The following is a 23,454-nucleotide window of genomic DNA, read 5'->3' as shown; positions in this document are numbered from 1 at the left end:
ACTCAGAAGGATTTTTGGCCCCGAATGTGTGGAAGGACATTAGAGAAACCGCTGCAAAGACGAGCTCAATGAGCTGTATGGCGAACTTACTGTCGTACAGCGGGTTAGACTCGCCAGGCTTCGGCTGGTCACGTCATGAGAATGATACCGGACGACCCAGCCCAGATGATGATGATGTGTGTAATGCTGACTGGCATAAAAGGTGTATTCGTAAACTTGGACGACGTCATCATCGGTTTGCGAACCGAAGTGGAGCATGACGCAACCGTAGTAGAAGCTTAAACGAATCGAGAAATACAGCTTTACTTTGCATACTGAAAAGTGTTCCTTTTGTCGATACGGCCAGGTCGTTCTAACGAAAGCAAAAAAAAATGTTCCTTCAGAGTCTAGCAGATAAAAAATCTTGGTCACATCATTGACAGTCGTGGATTAGGTCCCGATCCGAAAAATAATGAAGCAGTTTTGAAGCTTCCCGAACCAAAAGACCAATCTGAAGTTAGATGATTATTAGACACATAAAAATATTATGGACGATTTGTTTCCAATAAGCGTGATCTACGATACCGTAGATCGTGATAATATATTAGATGATTTATTGAAAACAAATATAGACTTTCGTTAGTATAGAGATTGTAAGTGGGCTTTTCATCGTTTCAAGGAGTTAATAACCTCATATCTTACAGATCTTAAATCTTCCAGATACTTACTACTAACCGCAACAGGAAATATTTGTGCGGATGCGTCGGCAGTTGGCATTAGAACCACTTTAATTCACAAATCTTCCGATGGCTTAGTTCAAAGGCCCTAACGAAAACTCAATAGATAAACACCTAAGCACGTATATTTTCAATCAAAAAGTTTCGCAAGATGATATATGGAGCCAGCTCCGTAGCAGCGCCTACATGTAGATTACACTGGTACTATGAACCGAATGTGACCGGTTGTTATACAAACAAGCCACATCTATAGCCACGATCGCATTACTTCGAAGTATTTTTGTCCTAATTAGTATGCCGGTTACGTATGATTCCTTTTGCAAACAGAATGCCGGTTACGTATGATTCCTTTTGCAAACAGAATGCAATCATGCTTGTAAGGATCACGCCCTACTGTCTTACTCTCATTATGTACTTCCCATGGTAGCCTCAGCTGTGATAGGCGATGTTAGGAACAATTGCAACGTCGTTCTTGACCGCCTGCTTAACATAACTTCCGCTGGTGACTTCGATCCCTCTGCTTGAACTTTTGGAATCGGTAGGTCTGTAAGAACAACCAATGGATTTAGTTAGAAAAATCGGTATATCGGTCAAACAAAATGATAATGTAGATGTGCTGGATTAAAGCTCAAATATAATAAAAGTGTGTGGTACCGTCAACCTAAAATGCGTTGATCCAAGAAAAGGGAATTCTCAGTATGTCAAATTCCTTGTAGTGGATACACAATGTGAACCGTTGTTAGAATTGAAAACGTGCATTGAATTCGGGCTAATTAGTCGACTATATAGAGTTGTGAACTCAATTCCTAACAGTAAAGCTGAATTCACAGATCAGTACCGAGATGTTTTCGAGGGTTTAGGAAAGTTTCCCGGAAAGTGCTTAATAATGCTTAAGGATATTTCTGCACCTAGTTTACTTTACAAGAAACGTATTCCTCTTGCTCTTCATGACCGGCTTAAAACAATGGAAGCACAAGAAATAATATCATACGTTGATTACCCGACTGATTGGGTTAGTATTATGCAGGTGGTGGAGAATTCTAATGGTTCGCTTCGAATTTGTTAAGATCCAACAACGTTAAATAAATGTATTAAGCGAGAACATTTTCTAATACCAACTCAACAAGATTTACTGAGCCGCCTTTCAGAAAAAGAAATGTTTACTGTACTCGATCTCAGCAGTGGGTTTTGGCAGATCTAGCTCCATCTGCCCCTGTCCATCCATAAGCGCAGTTCCGATTTGACAACATTCATGACGCCGTTTGGACGATTCCGATGGAACCGAGTTCCATTCGGGTTGAATAATGCACCAGAAATGTTCCAACGGAAAAGGGTTAAAATTTTTGGAGATATTCCAGGAGTAGAAATTTATTTTGACGATATAGCTATTGGCGGAAAACAGAGCGAAAACATGATGAAATATTATTACAAGTGATGCAACGAGCTCGTGTGAACTCAATTTAGAATGAATGCTCGTGAGAATTCAATTTAAGCAAATTGCAGTTTCGTACAGAGCACATTAAATTTATGAGCAACTTAATTAATAATGGTAAAATACACCCGTTACAAAAGGATGTCGATGCTATAACTAAAATGAAAAAAACAGAAAATAATGCCGAGATGTCACGCCTTCTGGGTCTCTGCAAATATCTAGCAAAATTCATCCCAAATTAATCACAGTGCACAACCCACCTAAGACAAAGAATTCATAAAGACGCCGCGTGAAAATGGGATAAGACTCATGAAGGGGAATTTGATAATCTGTTAAAAATTATGACAAATGTACCCATCCTAGTAATCTACAACCCTAAGAAATCGTGCACTATTCAAACAGATAGTTCAAAGGATGGGTTGCGCTGTGTCCTTTTACAAGACCATGAACCAGTGGCATACGCCTTCAGAACCTTAACTAAAAGCGAGCAGCGGTGCGCACAGATCGAGAAGGAATTACTAGCAGTGATATTTGCTTATCAAAAATTTCATTATTTTATATATGGCAGAGAATTTATAGTTCAGTCAGACCACAAATCACTTGAATCACTAATTAAGAAAAATATAGATGATGTGACCCCACGGCTTAAACACATGTTCATAATGTTACATGTTCTTGTTAAAATACTCTGGTCTATCGCTGAAATACACTCCTGGGAACAAGATGCTAGTAGCCGATTACCTTACCAGAGCAGCATTACCTGAAACAGGAGAAGAAATAAAAGCCATACAATATTTAGTTCATGCCTTGGTAAAAAATGTTTGCACGTCGCAAGATATTTATGAGTTGTACATTAAAAAACTCAAGGAAGACGAACGCTACATACGCATTGTCAAGTATATAGAAACAGATTGGGCCCTCTATCAAAAACTAGATGACCTGAGTCAAATGTTTTACAAATATCGTAATATACTACACTTCGAAAATGGCCTTATCTTTACAGATCACCGTTTGGTTATACCGACTAGCTTGCAAAAAGCAATATGTAAATGGTTATACGCACCTCATATGCGTATGGAAAAAATGAGATCTTGTGTTCTTTTAGATTGCTACCAATACTTTGTTTCGACGGCCCAGTCTTTGTCGACTCCTGTTCTAGATAGGCGACAATACGACAACAGAAAACAGAACATAACAACAAAAAAAAGCCTCTGAATGTGGGAGTCTTAACAAAAGTCGTGACAAACATAGGAGGAGGTATAATTTAAGTTATAGTAGCAAATATAGGATTTAAAAATCTCCTAAACGTAACCGGTGACGATGATCAATTTTGAGGATTAAACACCCTTCAACAAAGTGTCAAGAAAGGATTTTTTTCTAAGTATTTCAACATCTCATGTCAGCAATACGGCCTGGCCGTTCTTTAAAAAAAATAAAAAAACCTCTCATGCCCGGCCAAGTACACCCAGGATGAGGTGACCTTTCACTGTTTGGAGAAGGAAATGTTTCTGAGTATGAAGGTATGAATTGTGCCTAATATTAAGTTACCATTAGCTATAAGCAGCATGCAGCAAACTTATCTCGTTGAGTCTTCTAAACCATCAACGCAATGTTTTACGAAAGTTTTTCTCGTATCATATAACACTAATAAACACTTTTCACTTTATGTTCAAGCAAAATCGCTCATTTATAAATTCTTCTTACTGCTTGTTTCACGCAATTTAATGCAGGATGGAAGCTATTTTCATAAGAATTATTTTCACCTTAGGTTCACTCTTTTGTAAACACGTTTTACTATTAATTGCGTTGTTTCAGTTACAAAACGCTTCCCCTTTTTATTGACATAGAAGCCAAAGCAATTAGTTTCTTCATTTGTTTAACATTTAACGTTAACTGCGTTAATTGTATTATTACCTCATTGTATTAGCTAATATTTCCTGTACTTATTATTCTAACATCATTTCGATCAATGCCATTGTGTCTGCCAATTGGATGCTACAAATTGAGAAATTATATGGGTCGTTCTTGCGAACAAAGTTCGGTTGTTACAATGAAGTTCGATGGCACACACGGTAACATTTTCCTTAGTCCTTTACTACACTAAAGGCGCGTACATTTTTTACGAACACATTTGTAGATTGTAATGAAAAACAATAGATTCGTGCGGAACGCAATCCCAGTCGCCGGCTTTTTCAAGATTTGACAGCTGGTACCCAAGCAGGAAGTCGAGGTCAATACAATATGATACGGAATGTTTGGTCTATGACTGCATACCCAATTACATTTCTGATATTCCTTCCTCGATGAAACGGAACGCATTCCATTAGATCTAAATAGGCTTTCGAACCCATATCCCATGGCAGAAATTGAGAATATTTTAGTCCAATCGCGCGCTATTGTGATCACGAAAAGGAATGTGTTTCTTTTTTAAATTTTTAAATTTAAGTTTAAATTTTATTATCTTATAAAATTGTATCTTTTATTTCTTCTATCAATGATGTAGCATCATTTCGGATCATCACTCAAAAACGCTAATAATAAGTAAACAACAATAAATAAACTTAATAATAATAATAAAATGGTACCTAGCATGGAAAGGTAATATAGTATCAGCTTTCCACTGTACAGTCATTTCCCAAATAACGGGACACTCGAGTTACGCGAATTCGAGATACGCGAATCCCAAAATTTTGACAGTTTGTGTAATTTTGTATGTGAAATTGAATTTTTTAATTGTGAAATTTCAAATTTTCCCAGAGATACGTTACATATTTATATTGTAAACTTAAATTTTGTTCAAAAATTCAACCAAATCGTCGAAATCAACGTAAACAAATATCAATTATTAATGGGCTTTGTTCCGTGAAAAGAAGAAATCGATCTCTGAATACTAAATTTAAACGATATTATAAGGAATTCGAGTTACGCGAAAACCCTAGTCACGCGAATAGTTCTGGCACGCATTATTCGCGTAACTGGGTAAAAGACTGTATTAAAAACCCAATCGAATGGTTTTGTCTGTACAGTCCCATACTGTCGGTACAAATTGTCGAACTTGTCGGAAATATGACAGCTGTCAGCCAAATGAAAAGAAAACGAAGATCAATAAAAAAAAACAAAAGAAGTTTTGATTGCTTGTTCGTATCGTTTTTGCTTCACATCGGTTAGTCAGTAAGAATTATATTCGCTAGCAATAAAAACATTTGAAATTCACTTTTAATGGAAATATCGTTGTGCTGCATTGCATGTAACTGAACAAAATTGTACGGCCTAGGCTAATAGGCGTTTCGTTGTTGTGTTAACATAAGTGTGTCTTAAAAAGGGTACAAGGGTTCATGCCCTCTACAACATTTTCTCCTCCGTTCGTATATGCTGTGTGTGAGAAAATTGGATGAAACACTACATTGTTCGGGATAATTAATTATTCTATTTTGGAAAGTGAACTTGGGCTCATCTCTAAGATCGTCAAACATCAACGCCAAGCTGGAACGGGAAAGGAAAGCTCAAAGTAACAAAAGTAGTTCCTCTACCTTAGCGAGAGCCGCGAGTGGCACTGCGGAGGTGGTTGAGGCGTCGACGACAACGGATACGAGCGTAACGAACGTCGACAAAAAAAAGATGAACGGTTTAAGCTTCAGTGAGCTTTGTTGTTTGTTTTGTTGCCCTCCTTGTCCTGGGCGGATTGCATCGAAGTTGGCCTTTCTTCCGCCCGAAGCCAGCTACGATCTCAAACCGGAAGCTGACAGTACGAACAGCAAGTTTAACTTGACGCTGCACGATAAGGCCGATTGGCAGTATAGTGACCGCGAGAAAGAATGTTTCGAAGTGTTTTACGCACGGTCCTCCCGGGGCAATAGAATCGCCTGTTTATTCGTAAAATGCAGCGCCAACGCTCGGTGAGTATATTTTGTTGTAAAGCATCTAAAATAAAAACCAGAATTTCTATAATGCTACTAACTGTTAATTTTATTTTTTCTGCTTCCATTGAATCTAAAATGTTCAGCATGAAAAGTTTCTAGATCCCTTTTAATAACTTATTACAATCAGGAATTTAGAAATGTCAATTCGTTTTTACAGGTTTACACTCCTTTTTTCTCACGGCAATGCTGTCGACCTCGGGCAGATGACAACCTTTTTCATCGGTTTAGGCCAACGGATTAACTGTAACATTTTTAGCTACGATTATTCCGGCTATGGGCAAAGCTCTGGAAAACCCACCGAGAAGAATCTCTATGCGGACATCGATGCAGCATGGCATGCTTTGCGAACGCGTTACGGCATCAGCCCAGAAAATATCATTCTTTACGGACAAAGCATCGGCACTGTTCCAACGGTAGATTTGGCCAGTAGGTATGAGGTCGGTGCGGTCATTTTGCATTCGCCACTAATGTCAGGTATGCGTGTAGCTTTTCCGGCTACAAAGCGTACTTGGTTTTTCGACGCTTTTCCAAGGTATGTTACACAGGCACTGTGTGAACAAAATGCTATTCATACTGCAGTGCTCTACTTTATTTATCTTTTCGTGTCTCCACAGCATTGATAAGGTTCCAAAGGTCACTTCACCAGTACTGGTAATACACGGCACCGAAGATGAGGTGATCGATTTTTCTCACGGCATGACAATCTACGAAAAGTGTCCTCGAGCTGTAGAACCGCTTTGGGTAGAAGGGGCCGGGCACAATGATGTGGAAATGTATAGCCAATATTTGGAGCGGCTGAAGCAATTCGTGTCGGTTGAGCTGGTTAACTGACAAAAGGTGAACAAACGCTCCAGCGGCAAAGGCAGTGGCAAGCGTAACAAAGGTGATAGCGATGGTCAAAAGGATACAGTAAATGATGAGGATGATAAGGAAGAAGATGAGGATGAAGATTTAAATACAGGTATGTGTTGTGGGTACGAGGAAGGAAGGAGGAAATCGCAATATCATTTATGTTCGTTGTCGATTCTCTCTGCAGATGATGAAATATTAAATGCATCAATTACACTAAGCTCAAATTCTACCAATGATGCATCGGCAATAGAAAAGCTGCTCTAGCATCAGGAGCCCGGCGGAGGGAGTGGATTTGATATTGCCTCATCCGTCCCGGTACCGCCTGCAGTCAGTTTGTCGCTCGCACGTTCCGAAGGTGACGGTAGAGATACTGCGGAAGAACAACAACCACCGCCATCTAGCCCTCTGGATCCTGTCTATGTCCAACTAAATGATAACCAGATGCAAAACAGTGGCGATAATGCAAACGTCCTAGGAAGCGCGAAAGCTACCGTACACATAAATGGTGTGGCGGTGGATCATTTTCATCAGAACTCGGACGTAGATGAGGATCGACGATCTCAATGCCAGAATAACGACATCCAGGGTTTCATTTCGTATTCCTCTGACAGCAGCATGATAGAGCTAAATCTAAAGTTTCGCAAATGCGCATGCAACGAGAACATCATCAACATCTCCAAAGAAAACTTACAACAGATGCAGCGAACCAGTCCAACAGGTGCAGCGGAATCAACCAATGCCGATAGTAGTACTGTCGGTACCGCGATTGTTGGTTCGGGCAGCGGAGTTTGTAGGAAAGAAGGTAAAAGTAAAAAAATGCTAGCCATTAACAAGGACAATTTGAATAGGTTAATGTGTAAATTGAACGATACCACGGACAGCCCATCCTCATCTTGTACAAAGTGTAGATTATCATTAGATGTCAAGCATATTTTAAAGCAACTCGTTAACATAAAGACGAAAAAGGACACAGTTGAGTGTGATGGTATCGGTGGCTCTCGTTCGCCTGGTGCAGATGATTCTTGTTCTCGCCGTTCAGCACTTCCGCTCACGATTGACGATTCTATGATGGGGCTGCGTGCTGATGATTCGTTAATGGGAAGCTCGGCCTCTCCGCTCCCTTCGCCGAACTCCCCTGTGCCAGTAATTGGACCCCTCGAACGGCGCCATAGTGAAACAGTTGAACGACGCTCGATCGGAATTCAGCATGCCTCGAGGCAATCTCGCAAAAAAACTCCATTATTGCGTACACACGGGAGAAGTATACCGCAGGCAGAGGAAATCATTATAATTTCCGATGAATTCAGACGACAATCGCTACGTGATCAACAGTCAATCCGGGTGCAGAAAAGTCCGAAGAAAATTTCCAAATCCATGGAAAGCATTGACAAACGGCATCCACTGTCACTCTCTCTTCGGCCAGTGGCTATAAGAAGCTTTCAACTGCCTAGTACCGTACACGGTTTAGATCCAGCCGATGAGATGCTAACGATAGTGGTCAATACAACCGAAACCGGGGACACTGGCACTTCGAAATCAATATCAAAATCTGTCGATGACATGTCGCTCGGGCCCTCAGGAAAGGGGGAAGATCTGTCCGCCCATCCCAAATCCTCCGAACCTGCTAGCGACGATGTGGAGCTGATATTTATTTCGGACGAGTTTGTCAAGCGAAAGTCCAAATCTAGCTCGGACGTTATCATCGTCCAAAATGCGACTAATCGAAGACGCGAAAGTAGCAGACGCAAGAAACCGACCAAGAACCTCTCAGTCGCTGGTGTAGAAGCGCACAGCATCGAACACAAAAAACTTACCAACGCTTGCCGACCCGCTAGCACCGAAGGACGGATTGTAAAATCCGCAACCATACCGGTGGCAGCGTCACCTGGTACAAAAGCAAAAAATGTGCGTCGCAAAACAACAATCTCCAACTCGAATAGTTTTCTCACGTATGAGGAACCGTTCTCGCCAGAGACGCTTGAGAATAAAGACATTGGACAGCTGTTTGCCGAGGCATCGATCGAGTAAGCTTGGAAAACGTGGCGCAATAAGTGAATCTTCAATATTTCCACTTCTTTAGAGTGCAACGCATTAAGTGCATTAATATGTGTATAGTTTACGTACGAAGAAGTAGACCGATTAAGTTTGTTAAACATGTCTGTGAACCTTCCATTTATGTGTGTCCTGTGTCATCGCTCAAATTTAAAATGAGATGTGCAAGCAATTGTAATTGTTGTTGTTTAGTTGAGATGAGTCTTTCGCACAGAATATGGTAATTGTTTATATTTTACAATGTATATTAAAAAAACAGTTATCGTAATACTCGCCTCCTGGCCACAACACATTTGGTTCATTTTTTAAAAACTGTTTTGAGATATTGTCTAAAATCTCGTTCAACTCTCTCAGGTTGCGATGCTGATAGGCAAATAATATGTTAATGATAATAGTACAATTCATGGATCACTATATACTATCACTGTATTGTTTTTTTAAACAACATACGCTAATATATGTACACACACTGAGCATATTCTATAATTTATTACACGACACAATCAATCCATTAATCCAGTGGTATGGGACTGATAGTAGCGACTGAATATGAAAAAGTCACATTTTGCAACCTTTTTGTCTCATGTATAGTACATTCATATAAGAAGGTAACTAAGCATTCGAAAAACAATATGATACAGCTATAAGCGGAAAGTTTTCACAAACATGAACTATGATACGAACAGTGTAACACATGGCAGAGGAAGAAATAATCAATCCAAAACTTACATACCATCCACGCACACACCCTCACACGCAAATTCGTACATTTTCTGCGCACATGGCGGATTTAGTAATAATTCTAAACATGTTAACTGAATGTAGACATAATCGATTAGTAAGCTGCACCCGCTACACGTTCTCGTAGCCTGACGCGGATGTTTTTTTTTTTCGAATCCTTATTTTCAGATCTGATATGAATCGTATGCACACCAAAAACCGTCCTTCCATTGTTTGTTGCATTTGTAACACAAACATTCTTGTGAACATTTCCTGCGCTCAATTGTTGTTACAGCACTGACAAAATTGTTGGCAACAGTCGACATACAATTTACAATTGCGAATCCCTGGTGAATTTCATCTATATCGAAGATAAATAAGGCTAACTAGGCTATAATGAGAACCTTTATTTCGTTCGGAATAAAACGTATCAGTGTGATTCCCGAAGATTTTTTTTTTTTGTGAAGGACTATATACAACACTTAAACTGCAATTAGAGAAGGCAAAAACGAAAATGTTGTAGTGTAATGTGTTTTTTGTTGTAAAAATCAATTTTGCGCGTAGTTTTGCTGTAGTTTAACAGTGGCCGTTTTTATTTACTTGTATGATTTTTTATCTCCGTTTATATACGTGATTTCGAGAGCCGTGCTGTAAAGCGTTGAGTAGAAATTTAAAACAAAAGAATAATGTTATCATCAGACAAACGGCTAACTTGTATGACGCAAATATACACTCGGAGATTACATTATCTGTAGATAGTACATAGTGTAATTCTGTTAAGACAAACGATAAGTTTACCAGCTGCTATGTATACCTTCGTACAGATCACTATTATAATATCTTCCATTTCCTCCGAGCAACTTCCACTTCGTGTCGGGTTTGAACAACTTTGCACAGATATCCGCAAAACACACATGGTTAGTATAACGATGTTAGCTTTATGATTTACTGAACATAATTTCTACTATGCCTAACTCACATAATTAGCGCATAAGCTTAAGTAAAAATATCGTTTATCAAGAACGATAGTTTCTTATCAAAAGACTTCTTGTATAGTAAATCTTATATACGTCACAAGTTAGGCATGGCGAAGAAGACACCCAAAGACTAGCTACCATTTAACAAGTTGAGACAAATACTTCCGTTTTAATGTGTTTCTGGATTAACTATTCGCCGTCGATCGACGACGCGACAATACAACCAACATTTGTATGCAGCAATTTATTAGGTATGTGTGTGTTAGTTAGAGAGATGAAATAAGTTATTATAGTTTGGTCGATTACTTTGATAATTTATACAGTTTACATGCAAATGTTGGGTTTTGCACAATATGTTCCATTAATGCGTTTGATATGTTGTAAAATTATTGTTATAGAATTGTCAACTACGAAAATACAACCCAAACGAGGGTTGGGGTAATAAACAGAACAAGAGATTTATAGATACGACATACGAACAAACATCGTAAAGTAGAGATATTTCTTTTCATTATGTTGTTTCAATTTTTACTGTTATGTTGTTGGATAAATTTGAACAAACTGGATCGGGTAAAGAATTGGAAATAGTAGGTTCAATAACGATGAAACGTGTTAACAGACAATGTAAACACGTGTGTGATTTTTAATAGATGCATGCGCATGCATCCCAATGGGATTTCTGATAGAGGTAGCGATTACACGATAGCATCGATACCAAATCCTACACGGATCGCTCTCCCATAGAAAACACTGACTACCCGGATACATGATAAAATGAGTCTATGGTTCCAAGGATATAGAGAATACAGAAAAGACCAGATCCAGTCATGGTCCGCATGATCTAGTAGGGCCATTACGTTGCCTGGAGAAAATTATAATTGCAGCAAGCTGACCTATAACATTTCCGAAAGATTCTATCTGAATTATTCTATAGCTTTTGCAGTATACTTTATACAATTCATGGAAGTGTGATGTGTTTGAAATTTATAGAATATATAAATACGGTGGTGGTGCGTGGATTTTGCGAACAAGCAAGAATTGTGGATTTATTTGGCCAGTACATGTTTCATTGTCCCATAGTGACAGTCGTGCAAAAGATTAAACCTCGAAATCAGCTGATCTTTTGCCCTCTTGACGCTATTGTCAAATCGAGTGATCGTCAAAAGTACTACGAACTAGTTGCGTATTGGGCATCTAGAAGTACGAGCTTCATACATCATCATCCATCGTCGAAATGGTAAGTTGTTTTTTCTTTGATGAAGATACTTTGGAATAATGCTAATCCTTTTGTCTTTGCCATGCTCTCTGTTTCTACAATTGAACGCTTCGTAGAATGAACAGCAAAAACGCTACTGTGTGATTGGCGCTGGAAGTTCGGGTGTTTGCGCGGCAAAAACGATTTTAGATACGGGAAGCAACGTAACTATATACGAGCGAAACAACCAAATCGGTGGCACTTGGGTGTACACGGATGAAGTCGGAACCGATCGTTATGGACTGCCGGTGCACACCAGCATGTACGATTCCCTTAAAACAAACCTACCGAAGGAAGTAATGGGTTTTCCAGACTTCGAAATGCCTAGTCAAGATGCGTCCTACGTTCGCTGGGACGAGGTGCTGCAATTCATTCGAGACTATTCTGATCATTATGGTGTTACCAAATGGATCGCGTTTGAACATTTGGTCGAAGAGGTAAAACCAGCACCCGAAGGTACTGATGGCTGGAATGTTACTGTACGGCATTTGCCTAGTGGAAAAGTATCGACAGAAACGTTTAATTTCGTGTTGATTTGCAATGGGCACTATCACACACCGGTCGTTCCACCATATCCAGGCGGTGAGTGCTTCCTAGGCAAGCAGCTGCACAGTCACGACTATCGTAAGTCGGACATTTTCAAAGATCAGCTAGTGCTGGTAATTGGTGCCGGACCTAGTGGAACGGATTTAACATTGGAGGCAGCCAAGATGGCAACCACCGTATACTTCAGTCACCACGTACCAGAAAAGCTGAAGCAGCTAATCTTTCCTGCGAATGTGTTGCAAGTGCCCGACGTGTTGCGGATCCTGCCGGATAGTGTTGAGTTTGTGGATGGATCGCAATATCCCGTAACGATCATCTTCTACTGTACCGGATACCGATACAGTTTTCCCTTTCTGCATTCTGACTGTGAGGTACAGGTGGATGATAACTGGGTGCGACCGCTTTATAAACATTTGCTGAATATAAATCATCCCACGATGGCATTCATTGGGCTACCGTTTTATGTTTGCGCTACACATATGTTCGAATTGCAGGCTCGATTTTGTGTGCAATTTTACAATGGCCGAATACCGATGCCCAGCAAGGAAGAAATGTTGCTCGATCATGAGCGAGAAATGAACGAACGGTGGAGTAAGGGATTGAAGAAACGGCAGGCTCATATGATGGGTGCGCAATATCAAGGACAGTACTATAAATCTCTGGCGGATCGTGCACGGATCGAACCTATACCAAAGGTCATGACGGATATGCATATTGATAGTTCAAGACGAAAGAAGGAAGATTTACAACACTATCGGAACGATACGTACCGCATTGTGGATAACAACACCTTTGTGAAGTGTGACATTTCTGAACTACATCAGAGGAGGGAGTTAATGTGAACTAACCCGGAACCACGTGTAAATAAGAAGCAGCACTATTTGGATCATTATTCCAATTTTTTATTGCATTGGTGCACGGTTGGTTTTTTTTTGTAACGAACAGACTCTTTATTTTCTTTCATTGCATTTTTCCATTTCACTATGTCCTAATGTTTGATTCATACCCGTTTGGAATGAAAAGTGCCATGAAGCCAAGATAAAATCTGCTCGAACGTGCGATACATCCCGATATTCTTAAATACGATCTATTATAGAAAAAGTCATAATTCTTAACGACTACCTCACGGTTGTCTGTTCAATCTATGGCAAATTGTTGCCCCGAACACAGTATATGTGCAGTATAAAACTTTAACAAACAGTCTATACATGTATGCATAATTTCGAATCAATAAGGAAATAATAATATAACCGTATGCAGTGGTCGGCAAAGTACGATTTTCCAGCCGCATGCGGCTCTTTGTCGAAGATGATCCATCTCATTCCAATGGTTTTACCAAATAATACCGGAATACCTGAATTTGAACCTTATTGCTGATTCATGAGAATATTCAAATCCAAATCCTAAGTATAGTTCCATTTTCCTCTGAGAACAACGCCAACCTGAGATTTTTCGATATCCCGTTGCATTTGGTTGTCTCGGTTACCGATTTGGTGAACATCTTCACAAGTACAATACAATATACTCTGATGTTTCGCATTGAACTTTTAATAAATTTTTTTTTAAATTTTGGCTCTTTTTTCTTTATACATTTATGGAAACGTATAGTGGGGTAAGTATAACAAAGTTTCCGTAAAAATCGGTCTAATATACATTCTACCACGCGGCATTTGCTGATTTACCATATTATGTGCTACCCAGCTGTATAGTGTAACTATAAACAGATGAAGAAAGCGTGAGTTTTCACACCGTTTTTTATTAGCATCCTGGTCTGCCTGACACTGGCAATCGAGCGGAACCAACGTTTGTCGTTGATAGAGCAATAAAACAAAATTCTGCCTAGCTTTGGGTAGCTACTATTACACCCTAATGGTGCTAAAGTGTAATGAAAAAAAAAAACAAGTTAAAATACATATCTAAACTATTGAACTCAGCGACCTAACTGCCGCTCTGTTTTTTTGCGCAGAAAGAAAACATAATCGAAATATTTCTTTAATAGAATTTATTCTTAAGATACGTTTTGTGAAATATCTCTGAACAAAACAAACAGAAAATCTATTTCTGAACAAATCTCTCAACAAAACGTTGGATTGCTTACACAACTGTGGTTTTCCTAGGCAACACTCGAGGATGCCGATTTCGGGGGTATCTTTACTTTTACAAAGTTTTCATCATCAACGATATGATACTCATAGTTGCGAAAATTAACATCTTCATTTTTACTGTTGATGCAATCAGCATGCATTTTGGCTAGCACCGGTTTAAGAGATACGATACCGGCAATGCGTGCGACATCATCGTAGTATCGTTGCTGTAAATCGCCAGCCAGCATATGCGTTAGTTTACCGGTTAATCCACGCACCTGTCGCTCGTCTTGATCCTTTTGCCATGTGTTCAGCATTTCTTGTTTGCTCGGCAACGGTTTCTGACCACTGAAGAAGGTCATACAAAATCTGGCTTGTAGATCCATCATTAGCATTAGACATGCATTGAATGGCAACCCGATAAAGGCCATAGTTGGTTGATTGATGTTGATACAATGATAATACAACGGACTGATGGCATTGTCGTGAAGCGATACTCCGCAATCCACGGAAAGAAATGGTGTCGAATAGCGATACCCCGTACAGTAGATGATTACATCGAAATGCTCCTCTGTACCATCCACAAATTCAGCACCGGTTGGCGTTAGGCGCAAAACTTCGGGCTTCTGCACTACACGATCGCCGGTATGAACCGGAACTTTACAACGATGACTCAGCACAACTTTATCTGCGTACACTGCAATGTCGGGAGCTATATCCATTCCACTGTGACCTCCACCAATGACCAGGACGCGCTCATCTCGATAATTTTCTCCGCGCCGGTAATCTTTGCTATGTAGCTGCCGTCCACGAAACATACTCCGTCCGGGAAAAGATGGCACAATCGGTGAGCTGTAGTGGCCATTGCACACCAGAACGAAGTCGAATTGGTGCATAGTGAACTGATTGCTGGTCAAGTCTTTTACCAACACCTAGAACGGATCAAAGAATGACCTACCGTATATTGATTGTGCGTACTGCTGTTATACTTACGTTCCACTGGTTGGTTTCAAAGTTTCTGACCACACGCACAACCTGATGTTGGAAATGAATATATTTCTTCAGTTGATATTTATCAACGTAGCCCTCCAGCTGCTTTATCACATCGCTGATAGTCACGAACGTTGCAGCTTGTTCGTCAATTGGGTAGTCCGGGTATCCCATGCCTTGTTTAATGAGGTTAGTGCGAAGGTTCGCATACATACACGTAATGTCCAAACCGTTCAAATCCTTTCCGGTTTTCTCGGTGTAAGCCCATAGGCCGCCGATTTCTTGAGACTGCTCGAACACTTTCACCGTGGCGTTATGATCAAAGGTCAACGCGTGTTTAGCGGTGCATAAACCAGAAGGCCCAGCACCGATAATGCAATAAGTAGTAGAGGGAGCCTAAATGGTTAAATATTTGATTACGATTGGATTATATGCTATTGAAAGCATAATACCTTACCATTAGATGGTAAACTCTGCTCAACGCGTGCAAAACGAACGGTATCTACGATGAGACTGGCACACAGTCGAAATACACATGATAAGAGGTGTTCTTCATTGGCACTCACTGATTAACCTTAGATGCGCAATGCCTATGTATTTGGGAAATTTTCCAAAATTTGGTAATATAACTAAAATAAATTATCGATTTTTTAAGGATAAGGACTTTTGATACTTTGTTACAAGGCATTCCACAATCTAATAAGTTTAACAGCAATTTTTAATCAGTTGTTTAACATTTGACAAGATATTATTTTTTTAAAACGAATTTTTTAATTCGTTGCCAACCATTTTGAAAAATTCAACATTTCAAATAGCCAGCTTTCTTTCCAGTTCTAAGCTTTAAAAGTTTTTTAAAAAGTAATTTGTTAAAGAGAAACAAACTAAATTATTGTGTTTCACAAATCATTTCTTTTTACGCGCTCTTGAATTTTATACTTTCTTATGAAAATGTCTATCCAATATCCCAAATATTTTCTTAAACTTATTTAAAAACTCATATCACGTAGTCAACACTTTCAACTATTTTGGAATGTGTAAATTGACTATTAACCTATCGCTTTTGAAGATACGGTCTCATGACATCGTTACTTGGTGTTCATTTTATTCCTCTTTGGTTTGATACTATAGCTTGAACTATCATGTTTATTTGTATTATCTTTATTTACCAGCTGCGCCAAATGAGATTGGATTTTGAAGTTGTCGTAAGAGTACAAAAGGTCGTAGCCATTATGTAGCATATAGTAACCCACTATACGATTAGTAGATACAACCCATTTTCAGTGTTTGATTGTAGTGTAGATTTGGTACAAACTACGCTGTACACATATCATTTAATATATAATGGTAAAACAATCGAGGATCTCCATAATACTTCAAATTTGAAAGAGAAACAACCTTATGACTATTGCACGTAATTGACAATTTTAATCCACCCCTATAAAAATGACAATTAAATAATGACTTATAATGTATTATGGAGAAGAAAAGTTTATACGGTTGTTATAATAATAATAATTTAAAACGGTGTAATTATTTTTTCTATTGTCATATTCTGGTGTATTCACAATCAATTGCACAATCTGTAAACCATGTATATTTAGGTGCGAGATATGAGTGCGGTCATTCGCCTTTTGGCCTTACCCTTTACCCGAGACCCCTTTACGTAGGTTTGTGCGTTGACCGAGTTAGCTAATAGAAAACAACTAGCCAGACGGTATCAGCAGACGATGCTGTTCCCCTGTTATTATCTGATCTTATTCGTGTCGATGTTTGCATGCACTGATGCTGCCTATGTGCGAATGCATCTTCTCCACACATGCGTACGGTAGCAGGAAGCGACTGAATGGTGCATTATAAATGTGTTGAACAGGCAGCACTCAACCGCAGTCGTCTGAAACGTTGTCGTGTTGCATGCGTTTGAAGTTTGAATTCTAGACGTACGTTTAGTGCCGCGGTCTATCAAGAGAAATAAGCAAGTGATCATGAGCTACTGCATCATAGGCGCTGGCATGGCTGGGTTGGCCGCTGCAAGACGTGTGCTTGAGGTCGGTGGAGAGGTTACCATTTTCGAGCGTATGGATCAAATTGGTGGTACATGGGTGTACTCTGATGAGGTTGGAGTCGATCATTACGGACTGCCAGTCCATACGAGCATGTACCGGGGATTGCGTACAAACCTGCCTAAGGAAGTTATGGGATATCCTGACTTTCCGATACCAACACAACGCGCTTCGTACATTGTCTCGGAAGATATTTTATCCTTTTTACGCCTGTACGCCGATCGGTACAATATCAAAAGTCATATTAAGTTCGAACATCTTGTCGCACAAATCCATCCCACAGTGGGTGACCGCTGGATGGTCGAAGTAGAAAACTTAACAACGCAACAAAAGCAGCAGCATATCTTCGATTTCCTGTTCATTTGTAACGGTCATTATCACACTCCAAATGTGCCGGATGTGCAGGGTAGAGGTTGCTTCCGTGGCCAGCAACTGCACAGCCATGATTATCGCAGTACGGAGCATTACAAAGGTGAGTAATGTTTCGAAGCATGAACAAAGTAACTCGTTGAACGTAGATGGACGTTGCCTTATTAATGATATTTGTAGACAAAGCAGTACTCGTCATAGGAGCAGGCCCTTCCGGTATGGACATAGCGCTGGAACTCGCGAAAACAGCACGCCGTGTAACGATCAGTCATCATATGGATCGTCTAACCTTTCCGTTTCCATCCAACCTGTCCCAGCAAACGGATGTCTCTCTACTAACGGAAACTGGTGCAAAGTTCACCAACGGTGAGGAGGAATCTTTCGACGTTATTCTGTACTGTACAGGTTTTAGATACAGTTTCCCATTCCTGGGTGACGATTGCGGCATCCAGGTGCAGGATAATCATGTGCAACCGCTCTACAAGCATTGCATCAACATTAACCATCCAACGATGGCCTTCATCGGGCTTCCGTTCTATGTGTGTGCCGCACAAATGATGGACCTTCAGGTTCGATTTTGTTTGCAATATTTCACCGGCAAGCAGCGTCTACCGCCACCAACTACCATGCTGGATGATATGGTGCAGGAAATCGAAGAGCGTTTTCGCCGAGGACTTAAGAGACACCATGCACACATGATGGGACCGGAACAGGGACGGTATTATGATGATCTTGCCAGGACGGCAGGCATTGAAACCATTGCCCCGGTTATGACAAAGCTGCACAACGAAAGTAGTCAACGGTTTGTTGACGATTTGATACACTTTCGAGAGGATATTTTTAAGATTGTGGACGATGAACATTTTGAATATGTGCAACAATAAATGATGTTGCGTTTTAACGGTAGACAATGTAATTGTTGATTAATTTGTTATGTTGGGAATTGTTTTTCTTTTTCGGGATTTTAATGGATAATTAAACGCGGAAGCAAAAGTGTTAAGTAAACAATAAAGCACAGATGAAACATATGTAATCACTATTTACACGCAGGAGTTATTTGCACTTTATGTTGCCGGAAGCTCCTGATCGTGGATTTATATTCTCCATTATTATCGCTTGCAATTAACAGAATAACAACCAACAGCTTACGCAAATCGTGTACAATTGTTTATGTAGAACTAAAAACATGTGTTTGAAGCCATGCTTTATCTCTCTAGAGATGGAGTTGGAACAGCAAAGCGCTGTAAATAACATAACAACCACAACAAACGGCATGACTGATAGAATTGAACCAAGAGTTTTCATCAGCACTTTGATGTGCACCAAGATTATCAACTTAACTCGGTATATGCAACTCGGTTTGACGTCAGCGTTAGTCGGAAAATGGACATTTAAGCTCATTGCTTGGGATAGCTCATTCAACAACACGCACAATATTTTTGTTAAATTTATTCGGTGTATATGTTATATGTACATTCTTTGTTTATATTTCGATTACATATTACGCATTCTTCCACTCTACCATAATTGTACTAAATTGCGCATTTATCTTACCGTATATCAAATCGCATACCCTTTAGTCCTGTGAACAAACAAAAGGGACTTGTATTGTTTGCTCAGCACGCACCCTAGTTAATCTTCACGAACGTTTCATCGTCCACTATCCGGAACTTATCGTTACGAAAATTTACCAAATCTTCCGAAAAGCGCATTGCACTGATCTTATGCAGCTTCTTGATCACCGGCTTGATTGGCTCAATGTCGGCCGTCTGTGCCAGATCATCGTAATAGCGATCCTCCACCGGACCCATCATGTGTGCCTGCCGTTTCTTCAAACCACGCTTCCAACGTTCCTCCATCTCAGCCATCGTATCGGCACTCATCTCCTCCCGCGATGGTAACGCTTTCCCTCCGCTAAAGAATTTCAGGCAAAATCGTGCCTGCAGATCCATCATCTGAGCCGCACACACGTAGAACGGAAGTCCGATGAAAGCCATCGTGGGATAATGAATGTTGATGCAGTGTTTGTACAACGGCTGCACGTAGTTGTCTTCAACCGTAATGCCGCAATCGACGCTCAGGAACGGGAAGGTGTACTTGTAACCGGTGCTGTAGCAAATGACACTGAAATCTTGGCTGGTACCGTCTGCATAGTGTACCCCGGTTTCGGTAAGACGCACTACGTCGGGTTTCAGTGTTACGTTGTCTGGGAACACCGTTTGGGGCTTATCCTTCAAATGGTGGCTTAAGGTTACTCGAACTGCCTTCTTGGAGATCTCGTAAGCCATATCCATTCCAGATGGGCCTGCCCCGATGACAAGAACAGTTTCTCCTGCAATGCAATTAAAGGTTCGAATAAATACAAGTGCGATTACGATATTTTTCTTCATCCCTTCAAGTACCTTCAAATGTTTCATTGCTTCGGTAATCGTGACTGTGCATCTGCTTTCCACGGAAAACATTCATACCGGGGTACTTGGGCAAGTTCGGCGTATGGTAGTGTCCGTTGCAGATGAGTACATAGTCAAACGTGTACGTCACCAGCCGATCATTCGGGCAATCTCGCACAATCACTTCCCAGCCTTTCTCGTCGATAGTCGGCTTCACCCGTACCACGTAGTGGCTGAAGCGAATGTGTTCCAAGATACCGAATGATTCGGCAAATTGTTGGAAGAAATTTAACATTTCCTCCGCCGGGATGTACGAGCTTTCCTGTTCCGGTATGGGGAAGTCTGGATAGCCCATGATTTCCTTGGGCAGATTCGTCTTCAACCCTTTGTACATGCTCGAGTGTACATCGATGCCGTATTCATTCTTGCCTGTCTCTTCGTTAAACACCCAGGTGCCGCCAAGCTCTTTGCCCATCTCGAACACGGTTACGAGCCCGTCTGCTTGTAGTGCATGACGCGCCGCACAAAGACCTGCCGTACCGGCTCCGATCACACAGTAGGTTTGTTTAATCTGAATGAAAAAAAGAGAGAGAGACGGATAGAGAGAGAGAGTGAGAGAGACAATGCATTTTTAATAAACTGGGAGATCACTTCTTCAATGCATGAACAATTTTAACTCCACCGTCGAATTCGTGCCATCCGATTACCCGCGATTGAAAACGAAATCATGTCGAAAAGGTTCACTGCCCATTGATAACATAACCGACCTCTTCTGAACACGGTTCTAACCAGTTTGTTTGGGTAGGAATTTCATATTTCTTTTTCTTCCCTCGGTATTTGCAGGACCTTTGGATGTAACCACGAATTTCGCGGTGATGATTCTTAATTTTGTGTTGTTACCATATGTTTGCCACGCGTCACTCGGTAGTCAGTCCTTTCACGTCGTCACATCATACTACCGCTGATCTTCATTTTCATTACACGCCAATCGTTCAGCCTGTCTGCCAGATTGCTTTTTCCGCAAAAGATGATCCACAGGCTTTGTTCCGTGTTGTTCAATTTTCAAGGTCCAAGCACGATAGAAGCCTGGTTCAGAATGCGGCAGCTATTAGCCTACATGCTGTTTCCCCACTTTATAATGCGCAATGCGTGCAGTCCACTTCCTTCATCGTTCGCTTTGTAGTACATAAAAAGAAGCTGATAAGTGAAAGCCCTGAGATGTGTACCTAGCTGGAGGGAAGAGAGGCTTGTGCAGCACGAGAACCGAAACGTGCCAGGGCAGAGTCTCCATGAATGGATAGTAACAACTCACAGGGCAACGTTCACCAAAAAAAAATTAACCGATCACTTAATAACCGCTGCTTGTTAGATTATCGGTGCCCGGCTAATAATCCAGCAAAGAGTATGCCATCGCCACTGTTGCTATGTATCAGGTAGCATAACCGCGTTTACTGATAAGCAGCTAGTGGTACTCTACAAAATCACTACCATCTTTCCGAAACAACAATACAGCTTGCATGATTTAGGCGCAATGAAAACGGCACGCATAATGAAGATGTTCATCCGTTAAAAAAAAACAACATTGAATGCACCCGTACCCCCAAAAGGTAAAGACAAAAAGGGGGTTGCTTATCTACGATGAAAAAAATCCAAAAGCTTATACTTTGCTAATGAAATTCAAACTGAAAAGGGAATTCAAACGCTTTAGGCACTGACTTTGGAAAAATGGAAAGAATAGATAACGCGTGTGTTTCATCCTCTTCTTTATATGCCCAGGTATCTTCCGGAAGGAATGGTGACGCCGAACGTATTAACAATGGATTTGCCAACGGTGATACCAAGAAGTTGCAATCGAATTGGTTTACATAATTAGCTACACACGTCAATCGTCACATTGCCAACACGTATCCTGGTTTTACGAGACTAGGCGTTGCATCCGTTGTATTGTATACGGATTGAAACGATCTGAAATGTGATTGTTTAAATTCTCTATTTTACATAGGAGCATCCATCCATTGAACTTTTTTTTAACAATTAGCTTGAGATGAATATTTCGGTATATGTATTTGATGTAATTTTTGGTTAATAAATTTTAAATAAGCATGCCTCATGCCATAGTTGCCTCATGCCTTTGCTGATGGTTAGAATGTAATCGGAAGCAAGCTCTCAAATTAATGAAACTCTACTATAGCAAGCGTAGGCCCCGAGATAACTGAATACGCGAAATCAAAACACATTACCATAATGTTATTAATCATTTCTCTAGAGCGTACGAACTATCTAATGACGTAGGTTTTATTTTGCAAAACTATATAAACTGAACATGCAGATACACACACACGCATTAATCTAATACAAGTCACTTTACCGATGATTAAACATTTTGCCGGTGGGAGTAATCGTAACATGACCCCACAAACCACGCTCCCTGTAAAATATTAATAACAGATTGCCACATCTTCTAATGATCGAATGATGAAACTTGGCTTTCGATCGATTATGTAGCACCCCGAACCGGATGACGAAATTGATTGCACTCCTTTCCCCGATCGAGGTCACAGCAAAGAGACCGAGTTACTCCTTCAAATCGTTACTGATCGTTGATGACACGTGGCTATGCAATTCACAACGATCACCACAAAGAACATCCATCACGTTTAACATACTGCATAATTGTAAGCCTACCTTTTTATTCACCATGGTTGTTGCTGTGATACTGTTATTGCGTTGGCACTAACTAAATTATCACGTTCCTAGTTGAAAATAACAAAATTTTCACACCGAACACCACCAGCAGATGCACTGTTACGCGTTGGGTCTCAAACCAAACAATATCAGATCGTTCTTTACCGTTACACTAGCGCAACTGTACTACCGTCCTTACAGTGGGCCTTATTTATTTATATTATGCTACCGGCCAGCGTCGATTTACCATCCCATATCTGTGAGGCTTCGGAACTGATCCGTTGCAGTAGTAGGTTGCGCTCACAATTTACCTCACATGTACATCACATTGTACGGCAGTACAACCCGTTGGGTCGCACTGTTTCTACACACATACGTCGGTACGAAGGAATGCATTCTAGATGAT

General features: G+C 40.4%; 4 protein-coding genes and 1 pseudogene across 5 annotated transcripts; 3 read left to right on the top strand and 2 right to left on the bottom strand.

Annotated features, from left to right (window-relative positions):
- The first annotated feature begins 5,351 nt into the window (after positions 1-5,351).
- Positions 5,352-10,703, top strand: LOC128297722 (alpha/beta hydrolase domain-containing protein 17B-like). Of its 2 annotated transcripts, XM_053033413.1 has the most exons (4): positions 5,352-6,044; positions 6,226-6,600; positions 6,683-7,029; positions 7,105-7,356. In XM_053033413.1, the coding sequence occupies exons 1-3, from the start codon at positions 5,767-5,769 to the stop codon at positions 6,897-6,899; spliced, it is 870 nt and encodes a 289-aa protein (XP_052889373.1). In that variant the 5' UTR covers positions 5,352-5,766; the 3' UTR covers positions 6,900-7,029; positions 7,105-7,356. The 2 variants fall into 2 exon arrangements, with proteins under 2 accessions (XP_052889373.1, XP_052889372.1); XM_053033412.1 differs by lacking the exons at positions 5,352-6,044; positions 6,226-6,600 and having other exon boundaries at positions 6,896-7,029; positions 7,105-10,703.
- A 1,117-nt stretch (positions 10,704-11,820) lies between these two features.
- Positions 11,821-13,952, top strand: LOC128297704 (senecionine N-oxygenase-like). The gene is made up of 2 exons (XM_053033391.1): positions 11,821-11,906; positions 12,002-13,952. The coding sequence occupies exons 1-2, from the start codon at positions 11,904-11,906 to the stop codon at positions 13,310-13,312; spliced, it is 1,314 nt and encodes a 437-aa protein (XP_052889351.1). The 5' UTR covers positions 11,821-11,903; the 3' UTR covers positions 13,313-13,952.
- A 631-nt stretch (positions 13,953-14,583) lies between these two features.
- LOC128296869 (senecionine N-oxygenase-like) lies at positions 14,584-16,782 on the bottom strand. Its single transcript, XM_053032387.1, has 3 exons — positions 16,711-16,782; positions 15,548-15,940; positions 14,584-15,486 (listed from the first exon to the last, which is right to left on the bottom strand). The coding sequence occupies exons 1-3, from the start codon at positions 16,780-16,782 to the stop codon at positions 14,584-14,586; spliced, it is 1,368 nt and encodes a 455-aa protein (XP_052888347.1).
- Positions 16,783-17,401: 619 nt separating this feature from the next.
- LOC128298011 (senecionine N-oxygenase-like) lies at positions 17,402-18,857 on the top strand (annotated as a pseudogene).
- A 223-nt stretch (positions 18,858-19,080) lies between these two features.
- Positions 19,081-23,208, bottom strand: LOC128310370 (senecionine N-oxygenase). The gene is made up of 3 exons (XM_053046994.1): positions 23,049-23,208; positions 20,376-20,934; positions 19,081-20,305 (listed from the first exon to the last, which is right to left on the bottom strand). Exons 1-3 carry the CDS (start codon positions 23,061-23,063, stop codon positions 19,602-19,604), a joined length of 1,278 nt encoding a protein of 425 aa, XP_052902954.1. The 5' UTR covers positions 23,064-23,208; the 3' UTR covers positions 19,081-19,601.
- Between the last annotated feature and the right edge of the window lie 246 nt (positions 23,209-23,454).

The sequence above is a fragment of the Anopheles moucheti genome, chromosome 2 (genome assembly GCF_943734755.1).
Source record: "Anopheles moucheti chromosome 2, idAnoMoucSN_F20_07, whole genome shotgun sequence".
In the NCBI taxonomy this organism is placed as follows: Eukaryota; Metazoa; Arthropoda; class Insecta; order Diptera; family Culicidae; genus Anopheles; species Anopheles moucheti.
Note: the sequence above shows the minus strand (reverse complement) of the source record. Positions and strands in the feature narration are given on the sequence as shown.

Coding starts and splice junctions, on each gene's coding strand:
- LOC128297722 (XM_053033412.1), top strand. CDS start 7,362: ATGCAAAACAGTGGCGATAATGCAAACGTCCTAGGAAGCGCGAAAGCT.
- LOC128296869 (XM_053032387.1), bottom strand. CDS start 16,782: ATGCTACATAATGGCTACGACCTTTTGTACTCTTACGACAACTTCAAA. Junction 15,941..16,710: donor AATCTCATTTGGCGCAGCTG/GTAAATAAAGAT, acceptor TTAACCATTTAG/GCTCCCTCTACTACTTATTG. Junction 15,487..15,547: donor TTGAAACCAACCAGTGGAAC/GTAAGTATAACA, acceptor GATCCGTTCTAG/GTGTTGGTAAAAGACTTGAC.
- LOC128310370 (XM_053046994.1), bottom strand. Junction 20,306..20,375: donor AAGCAATGAAACATTTGAAG/GTACTTGAAGGG, acceptor ATTGCATTGCAG/GAGAAACTGTTCTTGTCATC.